This window comes from Hemitrygon akajei, chromosome 31, assembly GCF_048418815.1.
Source record: "Hemitrygon akajei chromosome 31, sHemAka1.3, whole genome shotgun sequence".
NCBI lineage: Eukaryota > Metazoa > Chordata > Chondrichthyes > Myliobatiformes > Dasyatidae > Hemitrygon > Hemitrygon akajei.
The window spans coordinates 21,491,316-21,506,757 of record NC_133154.1 but is presented as its reverse complement, the minus strand read 5'-3'; the positions used below and the strand labels follow the sequence as shown (position 1 = coordinate 21,506,757).

General features: G+C 50.1%; 1 protein-coding gene across 1 annotated transcript; it reads right to left on the bottom strand.

Moving 5' to 3' along the window:
- Window positions 1-198: 198 nt before the first annotated feature.
- Window positions 199-14,770, bottom strand: LOC140719103 (ras-related protein Rab-35-like). The gene is made up of 6 exons (XM_073033482.1): window positions 14,601-14,770; window positions 7,105-7,155; window positions 6,383-6,506; window positions 1,651-1,775; window positions 1,289-1,413; window positions 199-658 (listed from the first exon to the last, which is right to left on the bottom strand). Exons 1-6 carry the CDS (start codon window positions 14,653-14,655, stop codon window positions 530-532), a joined length of 609 nt encoding a protein of 202 aa, XP_072889583.1. The 5' UTR covers window positions 14,656-14,770; the 3' UTR covers window positions 199-529.
- Window positions 14,771-15,442: the final 672 nt, after the last annotated feature.

Below are 15,442 nucleotides of genomic sequence, written 5' to 3'. Positions count from 1 at the left end.
GCAAACCCCCAGAGAATCCACTTAACACATCGCAGACCAACAGGATCCAGAGAAATCGCTAAACACACAATCATCCAATAAAATCTCAATAGATCCACACATCACTGGCCAATGTAACCTGTGGGATCCAGTTAATACAGATCAATAGGAATGAAGGGATCCAGTAATTACAGGACTAGCCAATAGGATCCAGGAAAATCCAGTAATTACAGTACTTTAAGTAGAGAACCCACCTGGGAATACAGCAGTAATTACAGAACTAGCCAATGGGATTTGGGGAGGTCTAGTAATTACATCACTGAGCTAGAGATCTGAGGATCCAGTCACTGATTGATAGGACCCAGGAAAGGATCCAGTGCAAATGCACACACGCATCAGTACGAGCATTAGGACCTGGTGGAGGTGGGCAGGCCTGGACGCTCCCCCTGCCTGTTGGGTGAGCTGCAGAGGGCCGGGGTCAGGCTCCCCTGGGTCCACCCGCTGCCACCTCAACCCCATGCCACTCCCCACCCACCCCCGGACACTTGGATCAGCAGCATTTCTTGACAGCAGGCTTCTTCTTGGGTTTGTTGATCTTCACCACCTCGTTCTGCTGCTGCAGGCGCGCCAGGTTGTCCTTCTTGCACTTTAGCACCATGAAGGTGACCGCATTAAACATCTGGGGGGGGGGGGGGGGGGAGAGGATGTGTGGTTAGAGCAGGGAGGAGAGAATAGCTTAATTTTCCCATGGTAACTGTGACCCCCCCCCCCTCGTAGCCTATCACCATTCCCTCCCTCAATAAATGCCCCCCTCTCCCCCCACCCCAAAACACGATCCATCCTCCAATGCCAACCATCTCAAGCTCAGTAAAACCCACCCTGCTGGACTAACCGGCTGTGGGTCACTACCCATGGGAGAGGCATCACGAGGACTTTGGAGGGTGAGACAAGAGTCACAGAGGGGGTCTCGGAGGAAAGGGGAGAGGGTCTCAGGGAGAAAGGGGGGTGGGGGACATGTAGGGGAGAGGGGGGAGACATTGGGAGAGAATGTAGAAGGAGAAGAAAGGATCTGTTTGGGGAGGGGGAGAACCCAATAGGGGAAGAAAGGGTCCTGGGTAGGGGAGGAAGGGGGGGAAAGGAGGGAGAGAGGAAGGTGGGGAGGGAGAGAGGAAGGGGAAGTGGGGGAGAGAGGGATGGAGTGGTGAAAGAATCCCGGGGGGGGAGTGAGAGGGTCCTGAGAAAATGTATGATGTGAACCTTCACTTCCCCCCTCCCAAACTGTCCCCTCCAGCCCCCCCGTCCCACACACCTCCTCCACGTTGGTGTTCTCCTTGGCGCTGGTCTCGAAGAGACGGATCCCCACCTGGTCGCAGAAACGCTTCGCGTCAGCATATTCCACCTGCCGTGCTGAGGGGTCCTCGTTCTTGTTCCCCACTGAGGGTCCGAGGGGGAGAGAGAGAGAGAGTCAGAGAATGGAGGAGCCCAGCGCGGTGGGGAGGGTGGGAGGGAATGCGGTGTGGGGGGGGGGGGGGGGGGGGAAGAAGAAGAGCGTTGGAGAGGGAGGCACAAGGGATTAAGGTGGGAGAGGTACAAGATGGGGGGTGAGGGAGAGGAGCTCCAGAGAACCAACCCCCTTTCCCCCACCTCTGTAAGCCCACAGAATTCCCTTACCTAGGATCTTGGAGACGGTATCGCAGTTCTGACTGATCTCGTGGAGCCACCTCTTGACGTTGACGAAGGACTCGGGGTTGGTGACATCGTAAACTATGATCACCCCATGGGTGTTGCGGTAATACCTGAAAGAGTGGTGTTTGTGGGGTGGGGAGTAGTCAGCAGCCTGTCAGACACGTCGTCACACAAACCCCACCAACCCTCACCTGCCTCTTCACCCCCTGCCCCCGCCCCCGCCATTATTCCATCCCACTCTCCCTCGCTCATGCCAGGAGATCATTCCCACACGTTCGATCATGCACTCCACCTCTTTTCAGTCCAGGGGCTTTGAGCTGGGACGTGGAGCCAACCTGGACAGGAACATTTCAGATCCCGAGCAACTTTGAGTCTAGTAAGTGGGAACACAATTAACCAGGAAAGCTTGGGATAAAGATCTAATATCACAAGTTGCGTTGACAGTCTAATAAGTAGGAGAGCAGGTGATCACAGAAGCTCAAACAGGGCTCCCAATCTTTTTTAATGCCTTGGACCCCAAACATTAACCAAGGGGTCCAAGGACCCAGGTTGGGAACCCTGCTTGAGAGAAACGTTAACAATCGTGAGGGGTTTCGACAGTCTAGGAAACGGGGAGATAACTGATCTAAGATCACTAGATAGTAGCATACGCAAAATGCTGGAGGAACTCAGCAGGTCATGTAGCATCGATGGATGTGTATAAAGAGTCTACGTTTCGGGCTGAAGCCCTTCTTCAGGACTGGAAACAAAGGGATAAGACACCAGAATTAAAAGGTGCAGGGAGGGCATGGAGAAGACTAGCTAGAAGATGATAGGTGAAGTCAGGTGAGTGGGAAAGGGTTGGAGAAGAAGGAAGTTGGAAGTTGGAACGGGAATGGGGATAGGAATTAAAATGGTTGGTCACCAGGAAATTCCACTTTTGGCAGATGAAGCGGATTTGCTCGACAAAGAGGTCTGCCATCTTACATCGGGTTTCACCAACGTAGAGGAGCACCGGATGCAATCCCAACTGATTTGCAGGTGCCTCACCTGGAAGAATTGTTTGGGGCTCTGAATAGAGGTAAGGGGAGGAAGTAAATAGGTAGCTGTAGCTTTTTGGTTGCTTGCAGGGGTATGTGCCAGAAGGGAGATTAGTGGGGAGGGATGAACAGAAAGAAATCACAGCACCTTAGATTTTCTGTGAAAAGCATGGAGTGAGGAGGAGGTAAAGATGTGTTTGGTGATAGGATCCCATTGAAGGCGGTGGGAGTTGTGGAGAATGATGTGTTGGATGCGGAGGCTCATGGGGTGGTAGGTAAGGACAAGAGAAATTCTATCCATGTTAAGGTGGTGGGAAGATGGGTGAGTGCAAATGTCCAGGAAATGGAGGGAATGCATCAATGGTGGAGGAAGGGAAATCCTGTTCTTTGAAGAAAAAACGGACATCTCCGATGTCTTGGAAAGGAAAACTACATCCTGGGAACAGATGCGGCTGAGAGATAAACTGGGAGAAGGAAAAAGCATTTTTACAGGAGACAGGGTGGGAAAAGGTATAGTCAAGATAGTCTTGGGAATCGGTAGGTTTATAGATGTTGGTAGACAGTTTGTTTCTAGAGATGGAGACAGGGAAATCGAGAAAGAGGAGGGGGTATCAGAAATGGACCATGAATTTAAGGGCATGGCGGAAGTTAGAGGTAAAGTTGATGAAATTAACGAGCTCTGCGTGGGTGCATGAAGCAGCATAAATCAATGGTCAATGTGGCAGAGGAAGAGTTGGAGAGTACGACTGGGAAAAGCTTGGAGCATGGGCTGTTCTACGTGGCCAACGAAAAGGCAGGCGCAGCTGGGGCCCACACAGGTGCCCATGGCTACCCCTTGAATCTGGAGGAGTCAAAGGAGAAATTGTTGAGGGTGAGGAACAGATCTGCCAGATGGTGGAAGGGAGCTGGTTGGGTCTATTGTCGAGAAGGAATCAGAGGGCCTTTCAGGCCTTTTGATTGGGGAGAGAATTGTACAGGGACTGGACATCTGTGGTGAAAATGAGGGAGTCAGGGCCAGGGAACTGAAAGCTGTTGAAGAGATCGAGAGCATGGTGAAATGTTGCAGATGTAGGTGGGATGGGACTGAACTCTTCCCACTTACATCTGAAGGCAGTACACTGGGAGAGCAAGCCATCAGGAAGCTGGAGTGAGAGATCGACAATGGGGTGTGGGGTGACGGCATGGTAAGTGGGGAACAGCAAATAACCAGGAAACTGCAGTGAGACATCAGAGATCCTGAGGGGTTTCTGCCATCTAGTAAACTGGGAGAGCAAGTCATCAAGGTACAAAGTGAGACATCCAAGATATGAGAGGTTTTGACAGTCTAGTAGGCAGGAAGTGCAAGTAACTAGGAAAGACTGGGGGAAACATTACAAGATTGGGAGGGGGACTGAATCCTAAGGCTGGGAAGTCACGTCTCAGCTTTACAGAGCTCTGGTGAGAGCACACCTGGGGAACAGGAGTGCAGTCCTACTCTCCTTATTCAAGGGGTATTAATGCCTTGGGAGGGGTTTTGGAGGAGGGAATGGTGCAGTTACCAGACCCTATGGAGCATCATGGCACTGGGAAGGCTCTTCAGCCCAACCTGCCTGTGGTGACCCATTTTACCCCACCTACACCAATCTCACTTTTCCACCAGTCTGTATAATTCTCTGCCTGACCAATTTAACCCTTACATATTGTTCGGGTCAAATTTGACCTGTTTTGACATTTGACAGCAGGAAAAACACCCTAAATGCCATTTTTTTAAGCCGAAATTTGATTACTTTTCCTAGTGACCCAAAATGCGCAAAAATTAAAATACTTAAAAATTTTACACTTTTGTACTGGTGCTACAAATTTTTGTACATTGAGGCTGCTCCGGGTCAAATTTGACCCGTATCTATTGAAATGGATTTTAGATCTCTGAAACATTAATTAAGGATTAATCACCCATTTATTAATGTCAGATAGGCTATTTATACATTCTAAATATATCTGTGGTTCAAAATTTGGTATAGACACTTGTTATGAGGGGATTCTTGGGCCGAGTCAAAATTAACCCGGACCATACAGTGAAGGTACAGAATATGAACAGTATGTAAGGGTTAAGTATCTAAATGTCTCACAAGTAGTGATCATCTCTTATTCCGCCGAGTTCCAAACATCTCTGGTCTTTGTGTGACCCTTCCCAACCTTTCTTCTATCTCTCTTAATCAGCCTCTGCCTTCTAGTTTCAGACTTCTCTATCTTGGGGGAGTGGGGGGGGGGGGAAGGACCACCCATCCTGTCTACAACCCATCAGACCAACACACAAAGCACTGGAGGGACTCAGCAGGTCAGGCAGCATCTATGGAGGAAGTGTGTAGTCAGCATTTCAGGCCAAGACCTCTCCACCCAGTCTCTCGTATCTTGTCTGCTCCTGTTGGCTTTCCCCTCTGCCCCTTTCCGCTCTGGGGAAAACAGTCTCAGCCACTCCAATTCCTGCCAAGATCGAAGGTGCTTGAAAGCCGAGTAACATCCTGGTGAATTCCTCTGCCACCAGTCAGCTCAAATGGCCAAGGTTCCCATCTAAGCTTGTCCCATTTTCCCGTGTTTGGCCCATGATCTTCCAAAGGGTGAGCAGCTTCAAGTCCCTGGGCATCAACATCTCAAAGGATCTATCCCAACACTTTGATGCAATCGTGAAGACCCTACTTCGTTAGGAGTTTGAGGAGATTTGGTACGACTGTAGCAAATTTCTACAGAGGTAAGCTGAAGAGCATTCTGTCTCGTCGTTTCACCGTCTGTTACGGAGGCTGCGGAGGATTGTAGACACATCACTGGCACAACCCTTCCCAAAGGACATTTGCAAAAGGCAGTGCCTCAAGGCAACATCACCTTCTGGGATGATGCCTTCCCCCTCACCGTCTGGGACATGCCTCTCCTCGTTGAAACCCACACTCAATATCTCCATCTGGTTCTGGAAACACAAGACGGGACGGTGTGGAGGGAGCTTCATTCTGTCTGACCCAGAAGTGTGTGATGTGATTTAGAAGGAACTTGAGAGGCAACCTTTTCACCCAGAGTTGCCAGACAGGTACATTATCAACACTGGAAAAAAAAACCTTGGACAGATACATGGATATGAAAGGTTTAACCACAGGACACAGGTTTAAATTAGCAACTTTAACTAATTGTATAGGTAGAGCAACTCCTAATAATGAAATTAAATAAAACTGTTTCACAGCTCTCAGTTCCAAGTCTACCCAAATTGGCCGATCATTCCTATCACCCCAATATAACCAAAAGGACATATACTGCAAATTAACAGCCCAATAATACATTCTTAGATTAGGCAAAGAGACACCTCTGACCTTTTTCAACTTTTGCAAATGACATTTACCAATTCTTGGTCTTTTATTATCCCAAATAAAAGATAGAATAATGGATTCTATTAGATTGGTAAAGATAGAAAGGTTTAGAGAGATAATGGCCAAACATGGGCAATGGGTCTAGCTTAGGAGAGAACCTTAGTTGGCATGGGCCTGTCTCCCTGCTTTGTGACTCTGTGGCTCAGTACAATGGAGCTCGAGCTCTCCCTGCTCATCGAGGTTCCTCCACACCACCCCCCTGCAGACAACCGAGTTGGATCTGAAGTCCCCTCATGACTGTTATCGCAGAGCCTCAGATTTGAGGAGAGAGGCTGGGGGGGGGGGGGGGGGGGGGGTGGAACTTACGTGGAAGTGATTGTCCGGAACCGCTCCTGGCCGGCTGTGTCCCAGATCTGCAGCTTCACCTTCTCCCCGTTCACGTCCACCGTCCGGATCTTGAAATCCACTCCGATTGTAGTGATGTAGCTGCCTGGTGAGGAGAGGGTTCAGACAGGGATGGAGTTATTGGCGAACAAGACACAGTGCCCCCACTTCACACCCTCCTCTGGGACCAGACACACTGTCCTCTCCTCCTACCCTCCTCGCCCCTCCAGGACCTGGTATTGGACCACCATTCTCTTCCCTTATTCTGGGAGTGGGCATCAGGACACTGTCCTCTCCCTCCTTAGGGACTGGGCGTTGGACACACTGGTCTCTCCCTCTCTGGAAGTGGGCATCAGGACACTGTCCTCTCCCTCCTTAGGGACTGGGCGTTGGACACACTGGTCTCTCCCTCTCTGGGACTGGGCGTTGGACACACTGGTCTCTCCCTCTCTGGGAGTGGGCATTAGGACACTGTCCTCTCCCTCCTTAGGGACTGGGCATCGGACACACTGGTTTCTCCCTCTCTGGGACTGGGCATCAGGACACTGTCCTCTCCCTCCTTAGGGACTGGGCGTTGGACACACTGGTCTTTCCCTCTCTGGGACTGGGCGTTGGACACACTGGTCTCTCCCTCTCTGGGACCAGACTTCGGTCTCACTGCCCCCTTCCCCCCCCCATGGGGCAATTTCCCCAGGCCGTCCTACCTGAGAAAGTGTTGTCAGCAAAGCGAAGCAGCAGACTGCTCTTTCCCACTCCTGTTGAGAAAGACAACAAAGTAAATGGATTTCTGTCACACGATACCCGGCAGTGTGAACGAGCTTCACACTGTATCTGACCCTGAGAGTGTGTCACGGGACGATATGGACGAGTTTCAGCCTGTGACCCCAGGAGTGTGTGATGGGACAGTGCAGAAGGAGCTTCATTCTGTGCCCAACTCCAGTAATCTGTGATGGGACGGTGCGGAGGCTCTGTGTGTGTGTGTGTGTGAATGTGTGTGTTTACGTGCTGTTTCTGAGCTCTGTGTGTGTGTGTGTGTGTGTGTTTACGTGCTGTTTCTGAGCTCTGTGTGTGTGTGTGTGTGTGTGTGTGTTTACGTGCTGTTTCTGAGCTGTGTGTGTGTGTGTGTTTACGTGCTGTTTCTGAGCTCTGTGTGTGTGTGTGTGTTTACGTGCTGTTTCTGAGCTGTGTGTGTGTGTGTGTTTACGTGCTGTTTCTGAGCTGTGTGTGTGTGTGTGTTTACGTGCTGTTTCTGAGCTGTGTGTGTGTGTGTGTTTACGTGCTGTTTCTGAGCTCTGTGTGTGTGTGTGTTTACGTGCTGTTTCTGAGCTGTGTGTGTGTGTGTGTTTACGTGCTGTTTCTGAGCTGTGTGTGTGTGTGTGTTTACGTGCTGTTTCTGAGCTGTGTGTGTGTTTACGTGCTGTTTCTGAGCTGTGTGTGTGTGTGTGTTTACGTGCTGTTTCTGAGCTGTGTGTGTGTGTGTGTTTACGTGCTGTTTCTGAGCTGTGTGTGTGTTTACGTGCTGTTTCTGAGCTCTGTGTGTGTGTGTGTGTTTACGTGCTGTTTCTGAGGTGTGTGTGTGTGTGTTTACGTGCTGTTTCTGAGCTCTGTGTGTGTGTGTGTGTTTACGTGCTGTTTCTGAGCTCTGTGTGTGTGTGTGTGTTTACGTGCTGTTTCTGAGGTGTGTGTGTGTGTGTGTTTACGTGCTGTTTCTGAGCTGTGTGTGTGTTTACGTGCTGTTTCTGAGCTCTGTGTGTGTGTGTGTGTTTACGTGCTGTTTCTGAGGTGTGTGTGTGTGTGTTTACGTGCTGTTTCTGAGCTCTGTGTGTGTGTGTGTTTACGTGCTGTTTCTGAGCTCTGTGTGTGTGTGTGTGTTTACGTGCTGTTTCTGAGCTCTGTGTGTGTGTGTGTGTGTTTACGTGCTGTTTCTGAGCTCTGTGTGTGTGTGTGTGTGTTTACGTGCTGTTTCTGAGCTCTGTGTGTGTGTGTGTTTACGTGCTGTTTCTGAGCTCTGTGTGTGTGTGTGTGTTTACGTGCTGTTTCTGAGCTGTGTGTGTGTGTGTGTTTACGTGCTGTTTCTGAGGTGTGTGGGTGTGTGTTTACGTGCTGTTTCTGAGCTGTGTGTGTGTTTACGTGCTGTTTCTGAGCTCTGTGTGTGTGTGTGTGTTTACGTGCTGTTTCTGAGCTCTGTGTGTGTGTGTGTGTTTACGTGCTGTTTCTGAGGTGTGTGTGTGTGTGTTTACGTGCTGTTTCTGAGGTGTGTGGGTGTGTGTTTACGTGCTGTTTCTGAGCTGTGTGTGTGTTTACGTGCTGTTTCTGAGCTCTGTGTGTGTGTGTGTGTTTACGTGCTGTTTCTGAGCTGTGTGTGTGTTTACGTGCTGTTTCTGAGCTCTGTGTGTGTGTGTGTGTTTACGTGCTGTTTCTGAGCTCTGTGTGTGTGTGTGTTTACGTGCTGTTTCTGAGCTCTGTGTGTGTGTGTGTGTTTACGTGCTGTTTCTGAGCTCTGTGTGTGTGTGTGTGTTTACGTGCTGTTTCTGAGCTGTGTGTGTGTTTACGTGCTGTTTCTGAGCTCTGTGTGTGTGTGTGTGTTTACGTGCTGTTTCTGAGCTCTGTGTGTGTGTGTGTGTTTACGTGCTGTTTCTGAGCTCTGTGTGTGTGTGTGTGTTTACGTGCTGTTTCTGAGGTGTGTGTGTGTGTGTGTTTACGTGCTGTTTCTGAGCTGTGTGTGTGTTTACGTGCTGTTTCTGAGCTCTGTGTGTGTGTGTGTGTTTACGTGCTGTTTCTGAGCTCTGTGTGTGTGTGTGTTTACGTGCTGTTTCTGAGCTCTGTGTGTGTGTGTGTGTGTTTACGTGCTGTTTCTGAGCTCTGTGTGTGTGTGTGTGTTTACGTGCTGTTTCTGAGCTCTGTGTGTGTGTGTGTTTACGTGCTGTTTCTGAGCTCTGTGTGTGTGTGTGTGTTTACGTGCTGTTTCTGAGGTGTGTGTGTGTGCACGTTCTCCCTGTGAACTGGGTGCTCACGTTCTCCCTGTGAACTGGGTGCTCACGTTCTCCCTGTGAACTGGGTGCTCACGTTCTCCCTGTGAACTGGGTGCTCACGTTCTCCCTGTGAACTGGGTGCTCACGTTTACGCACTCTGGCACAGTGGGGCGCATTGGGTGCTGTGGATTGTTCTGTCTATGTACAACGGGAGGGAGGAAAGACAGAAGCCAGCAATGACAGTTTGGAGTTGATTGGGGATTTACAAGGGTACTCCCCCCCCCCCCCCCACCCCCCCAACCAGCCTCAGTGTCTGATACAACTCAGAGCTGTCAGCTCTTCCTGATTTCCCACCCTCCCTTCTCATAGAAACTTCCCGTTTACCCACCAATTGCCTAGGCACAGTCCGTGCCTGCCCGCAGAGTCTGACGCACAATTCACCAACACCTGAACACACACGAGGTACAAATCCAATTGGAGAGTCACCAATCCTGTTCACTTCCAATGAACCCCACCCCCTCCCAAACAAAAGAAAATCTGCAGGTGCTGAAAATCCGAGCAACGCACACAAAATGCTGGAGGAACTGAGCAGGCCGGGCAGCACCTGAGGATAAAGATCACAGTGGACGTTTCAGGCCGAGACCCTTCATCAGGACTGGAGGAGTCAGAGTGAAAAAGGAGGAAGGGCGGAAAAACCACAAGGTGATAGGTGAAACTCGGAGGGAGGAGGGGTGAAATAAAGAGCTGGGAAGTCGACTGGAGAAGGAGGGATCTGGTAGGAGAGGACAGAAGGACATGGAAGAAAGAAAAGGGGGAGGAGCACCAGAGGGAGGTGAGATAAGGTGAGAGAGGAAATGGGAACGGGTAATGGTGAAAAGGTGCGGGGGGCATTATCGAAGTTCAAGAGATCAATGTTCAAGCCATCAGGTTGCAGGCTAGTCATACGGTGTTGTTCCTCAAACCTGAGGGTGGCCTCATTGAGGAGTAGAGGAGGCCATGGACTGACATGTCTGAATGGGAATGGGAAGTGGAATTAAAATTGGGTCCCATTCACCCCCACTGTCCGCACTCCCAATGGGACCTCACCCCCTTCCCATTTACTCCCAGCATCCGTACACAGCAGGAGTTTGACCCTGGACAGTCTCAAGCCCAACTGCGAAAGGAGGAGGGCTGGGCTCAGGGCTGGTAACCCCACCCCGTAGAAAGCCAGAGCTACAGACACAGAAGCACCACAGACCTCATTGCCGGGATAGAAAGGACGGTGTGGTCAAACCGGAAGCCACAGGGCCAATCAACCTTCTTATTGGCCCAGGAAAGTGGTCTCTGGTGAACTGCTGACCCAGTAGGGGTGATGGGCTGAAGCAGTACAGTGCAGGCAGAACAAATCACTGTAAAAAGAAATAACTAAATTGGGCAAAAGAGGAATAGTTCATGGATCATTCAGAAATATTGATGTCAGGTGAACAAGATGGTCTTCACCAGCCAGGGCACCAAAAATTTACGTCACAGTGGTGTTTTGGGTAGCAGAATGGCATTACAGCACCAATAACCGGGGTTCAATTCCGCCACTGTGTCAGGAGTTTGTACGTTCTCCCTGTGGGCTTCCTCCGGGTGCTCCAGTTCCCTTCCACATTCCAAAGAGAAACTGGGTACGGTTAGGAAGTTGTGGGCATGCTATTTCGGTGTCAAAAGCATGGCGTCCCTTGCTAACTACCCTGGCATACCCTCGGACTGTGTTGGTCATTGACGCAAATGATGTTTCGATGTAGATAAAACTGATCTTTGCCTTTGTTGTACAAGGTCCTGAAGGAGCCCCATTTGGAGCACTGTTTTCAGTTTTGGCACCCTGTTGCAGGAAAGATGTTACTGAACAGAAAGCATGCTGAAAAGATTTTCAAGGACGTTGACTGGATTTGGGGGTGCGGGGGGGGGGGGCTGATTTGTAGGGAGAGATTGCAGAGACTCCACCTGGAATGCAGGAGATTGGGAAATGACCTGATACAAGATCACGAGGGGCAGAGACAGGGTGAAGGTACAATCACTTTCCCGAGAAGCAGTTTCGAAACACAATGCAGAAGAGCAGAGGTGAGAAATTCCAAGGAAACAGTCAGCAATGGGACTAACCTACTGGGAAACAGTCAGCAATGGGACTAACCTACTGGGAAACAGTCAGCAATGGGACTAACCTACTGGGAAACAGTCAGCAATGGGACTAACCTACTGGGAAACAGTCAGCAATGGGACTAACCTACTGGGAAACAGTCAGCAATGGGACTAACCTACTGGGAAACAGTCAGCAATGGGACTAACCTACTGGGAAACAGTCAGCAATGGGACTAACCTACGGGAAACAGTCAGCAATGGGACTAACCTACTGGGAAACAGTCAGCAGATGAGACTAACTCACTGGAAAACAGTCAGAAGATGGGACTAAGCTCATTTGGAAACACAGTCGGCAGAAGGGACGAACTCACTGGGAAACACATTCAGCAAATGGGACCAATTCAATGGGAAACAGAGTCAGCCAATAGGACTGACTCACTGGGAAACACAGTCAGATGGGACAAACTCACTGGGAAACACAGTCATATGCAACTAGCACTGTGAAATACAGTCAGTAGATCGGAAGAACTCACTGGGAAGCTGTGAGCAGACGGGACTAACTCGCTGGGAAACTGTCTGCAGAGGGACTAACACACTGAGCCGATGGGACAGACTCAGTAGGAAACTCAGTCACAGACAAGACTGACTCACTGGTAAACAGAGTCTGGAGAAGGAACTAACTCACTGTACAGTCACTGATTTCGCAGTGCCAGTCTGATCTGACTGAGTTTCCCAGTGAATCAGTCCCACCTGCTGTGTGTTTCCCAGTGAGCTAGTTCCTTTACCAGACTCTGTTATCCAGTGAGTCAGTCTCATCGGTGACTGAATTTCCTGGTGAGTCTGTCCCATCGGCTCAATGTGTTTCCCAGTGAGTTCATCCCGTCTGCTGCCATTTTTCAGTGAGCTCTTCCTGTCTGCAGACAGATCCCCAGTGATTTAGTCACGTTTGTTTACTGTTTCACAGTGAGTTCGTCTGATCTGCTGACTGTGTTTCTAACTCACTAATACAGTCAGCAGATGGGACAGATTCACCGCGAAATACAGTCAGCAAATCAGACGAACTCACTGCGAAGCACAGTCAGCAATGGGATGTACTCACTGGGAAACGGACAGCAGATGGGATTAACTCTCAGGGAAACAGTCAGCATATGAGACTAATTAACTGGGAAAGAGTCTTCAGATTGGACAAACCCACTGGAAACAGTCTGAAAATGACACTAACTCACTGGCAGCACGCAGGACGAACTCACTGGGAAACCAGCAGTTGAAACTGACTCACTGGGAAACACAGATGGGACCAAATCACTAGGAAACAGTGTGGAGATGGGATGAACTCACTGGGAAACATTCAGTAGATGGGACAAACTCACTGGAGAAATGTGTGCAGATGAAACTAATTCATTGGGAAACAGAGTCAGCAGACGGGACTAACTCAGTGGGAAACACTGTTAGCAATGTGACAAATTCACTGGGAAACAGGAGATGGGATGAACTCACTGGGAAACACACTGAGCCGATGGGATAGACTCACTGGGAAACAGTCAGCAGATCAGACGAACTCACTGTGAAACACAGTCAGCAGATGGGATGAACTCACTGCAGATGAAACTCCGTCGTCGTTGTGGCTATCCCTTCAGGTCGAGGATGATGGTCTTCGCTCTGTTGATCTATTTATGGGCTCTCAAGTGGCCTTCGAGTCCAATCTTGGCTTTGAAAGTTCTTCCACATTCAGCACAGGTGGTTCCAGACTGCAGATCGGGCTTTGGTTGTTGCTGCCTCTCTTTCCATTTTCTTCTCTTTTCTTCTAATTCTGCACATCTGTTGGCTTAGAAAGTTGCTGTTCCTTCTCGGATGATGGATGCCAGAGTTTCCTGTCCTTGGCATTGGTTTCCCAATTGTTGATGTCGATGTTACATTTCTTCATGTTGGCTTTTAAGACATCTTTGAATCTCTTCTGTTGTCCACCTCACAGATAAAACTAATTCACTGGGAAACAGTCAGGAGATGAGACTAACTCACTGCGAAAACATGCCAGCAGACTAGACTAATTCAATGGGAAACACCGTCCGCAGACGAGACTAACATAGTCTCACAGTATATGCATTCACTCACTGGGAAACAGTCTAAAAATGGGACAAACTCACTGGGAAATAGTCAGCCCATGGGCCAAAGGGCCTTTTCCCCTCCTGTGAGACTTGTCCACATAAGTCCCCTGTGCACTCTTTCCATTTTAGGAACATCTTTTTTACAGTATGCGACCAAAACTGAACACAATATTCCAACACCTTTTACAACTGTCCTATGACCCCAAACTCCTGTACTCAGTGGCTGGACTGACAAAGACCACAGGGCTCCTTATTCACCACCCTGTGTCTACCTGTGATGCCTGGGTCCCTCTCTTCTGCAACAATCCCCAGGGCCCTGGCATTCACTATGAAAGTCCTGCCCTGGTCGGCTCTTCCAACGTGTAACACCTCAAACTTCATTGAATGAAGCTGAATTTGCCATTCCTCCGTCCACTTCCCCAGCTGATTTGGATTCCCTGTAAATCCTCATAACATTCCTCACTAAAGCAGCACCAGTTTTAACGTTGTGTTTAAATTGCTAAGCATGCCTTGTACAGGTATACATGACAGAGGAAGTGCCCAGCATCGAGCTTTGGAAAACACCGCCAAGCACTGGCCTCCATTCCGAGAAACACCCTTCCCATCCTGCCTCCTACCATTCAGTCGGTTGTGAGTCCTGTTTGCCAGACCCGGTGTGATCGAGGATGATTCCCTCACACTTCCTCGTCTCGCACTCTCCTCCCTCTTTACCCAAGATGATCCATCAGTCTACACCTCTCTAAACCCTCCCACTGCTCCAGCACTTTCAGTTTCCCTCGCACCCTCCCTTCCTCTCTCACCTCTTCCCTCTCTAATTTCACTATCCTACCCTCTAATCTCGCTATCCCACCTCCATCTCCCTCTCATCACTCCCCCCTCCTCACATCTCCCTCCACCCTCCCTCTCCCCTTCCACACTCTCCCTTGCCACCTCCCACCCTCTCCCTTTCCCCTAATCATCCCCACTCCGCCCCCCAACCATTACCCCCTTCCCCAAACCCTCCCCTCCTTCTTCTCTCACCGCTGTCTCCGATGATGAGCAGTTTGAACAGATGGTCATAGTCCCTGCCCGCCATAGGGTGACCCCCGGGGCCGCAGGCCCGGGCCTCCCCTCCCTCCCTCAGCAGGTGCCGCCACCGACTCCGCTGTCCCGCCGTCCGAGGCCCGTCTGTCCCTCCGCCCTCCGCCGGGCGCTGACGTCAACGCGCCGTGTCACCATCCGCCGCGGGGCCCTGACGTCTACGCGTCGTCCGCTCAGTCCACTGACGTCATGGCGCTGCCTTCCGTCAGCCGCTGGCCCCCAGCACTGAGGGGCAAACAGACGGCGCTTGGCTTCGAGGGTTACCATGGAAACAGTGTCTCGGTCCTCCACGATGGGATGGAGAGAGGAGGGTTGCCAGGCGGAGGGATGTGGGCTGAAGGACGGAGGGGTGTGAGAGGTGAGATGGGAAGGCTAGGGAGGGAGGGAGGGAGTGAACGATGAGGAAGGAGAGAGGAAGAATCCAAATCAGTTTTTTTTTACCATTGACATAACTTGTGAATTTTGTTGTTTTGTGGCAGTAGTACAGAACCTGCCTAACAAATCATTTAAAGTTAAAAATCGAGAAAAAGTTAATAAATACTGCAAAAGACGAATAACGAGGCAGTGTTCATGAGCAGTTCAGAAATGTGATGGCAGAGGGGAAGAAGCAGTTTATGAATTGTTGAGTGTGGGTCTTCAGGCTCCTGTACCTCCTCCCTGAAGAGGGAATGCCCCAAATGGTGAGGGACATACCTAATGATGGAAGCCACCTTCTTCAGACATCACTTTGTGAAGGTATCCTTGATCCTTGGGAAGGATTGTGCCCGTGATGGAGCTGGCTC

Bases quoted from the DNA above. Each gene is read 5' to 3' on its own strand.
- LOC140719103 (XM_073033482.1), bottom strand. From the start codon at position 14,655: ATGGCGGGCAGGGACTATGACCATCTGTTCAAACTGCTCATCATCGGA. The intron at 7,156-14,600 runs GTGAGAGAAGAA...CTTTCTCAACAG, and splicing joins GCTCATCATCGGAGACAGCG to GAGTGGGAAAGAGCAGTCTG. The intron at 1,414-1,650 runs GTAAGGGAATTC...TCGGACCCTCAG, and splicing joins TACCGTCTCCAAGATCCTAG to TGGGGAACAAGAACGAGGAC.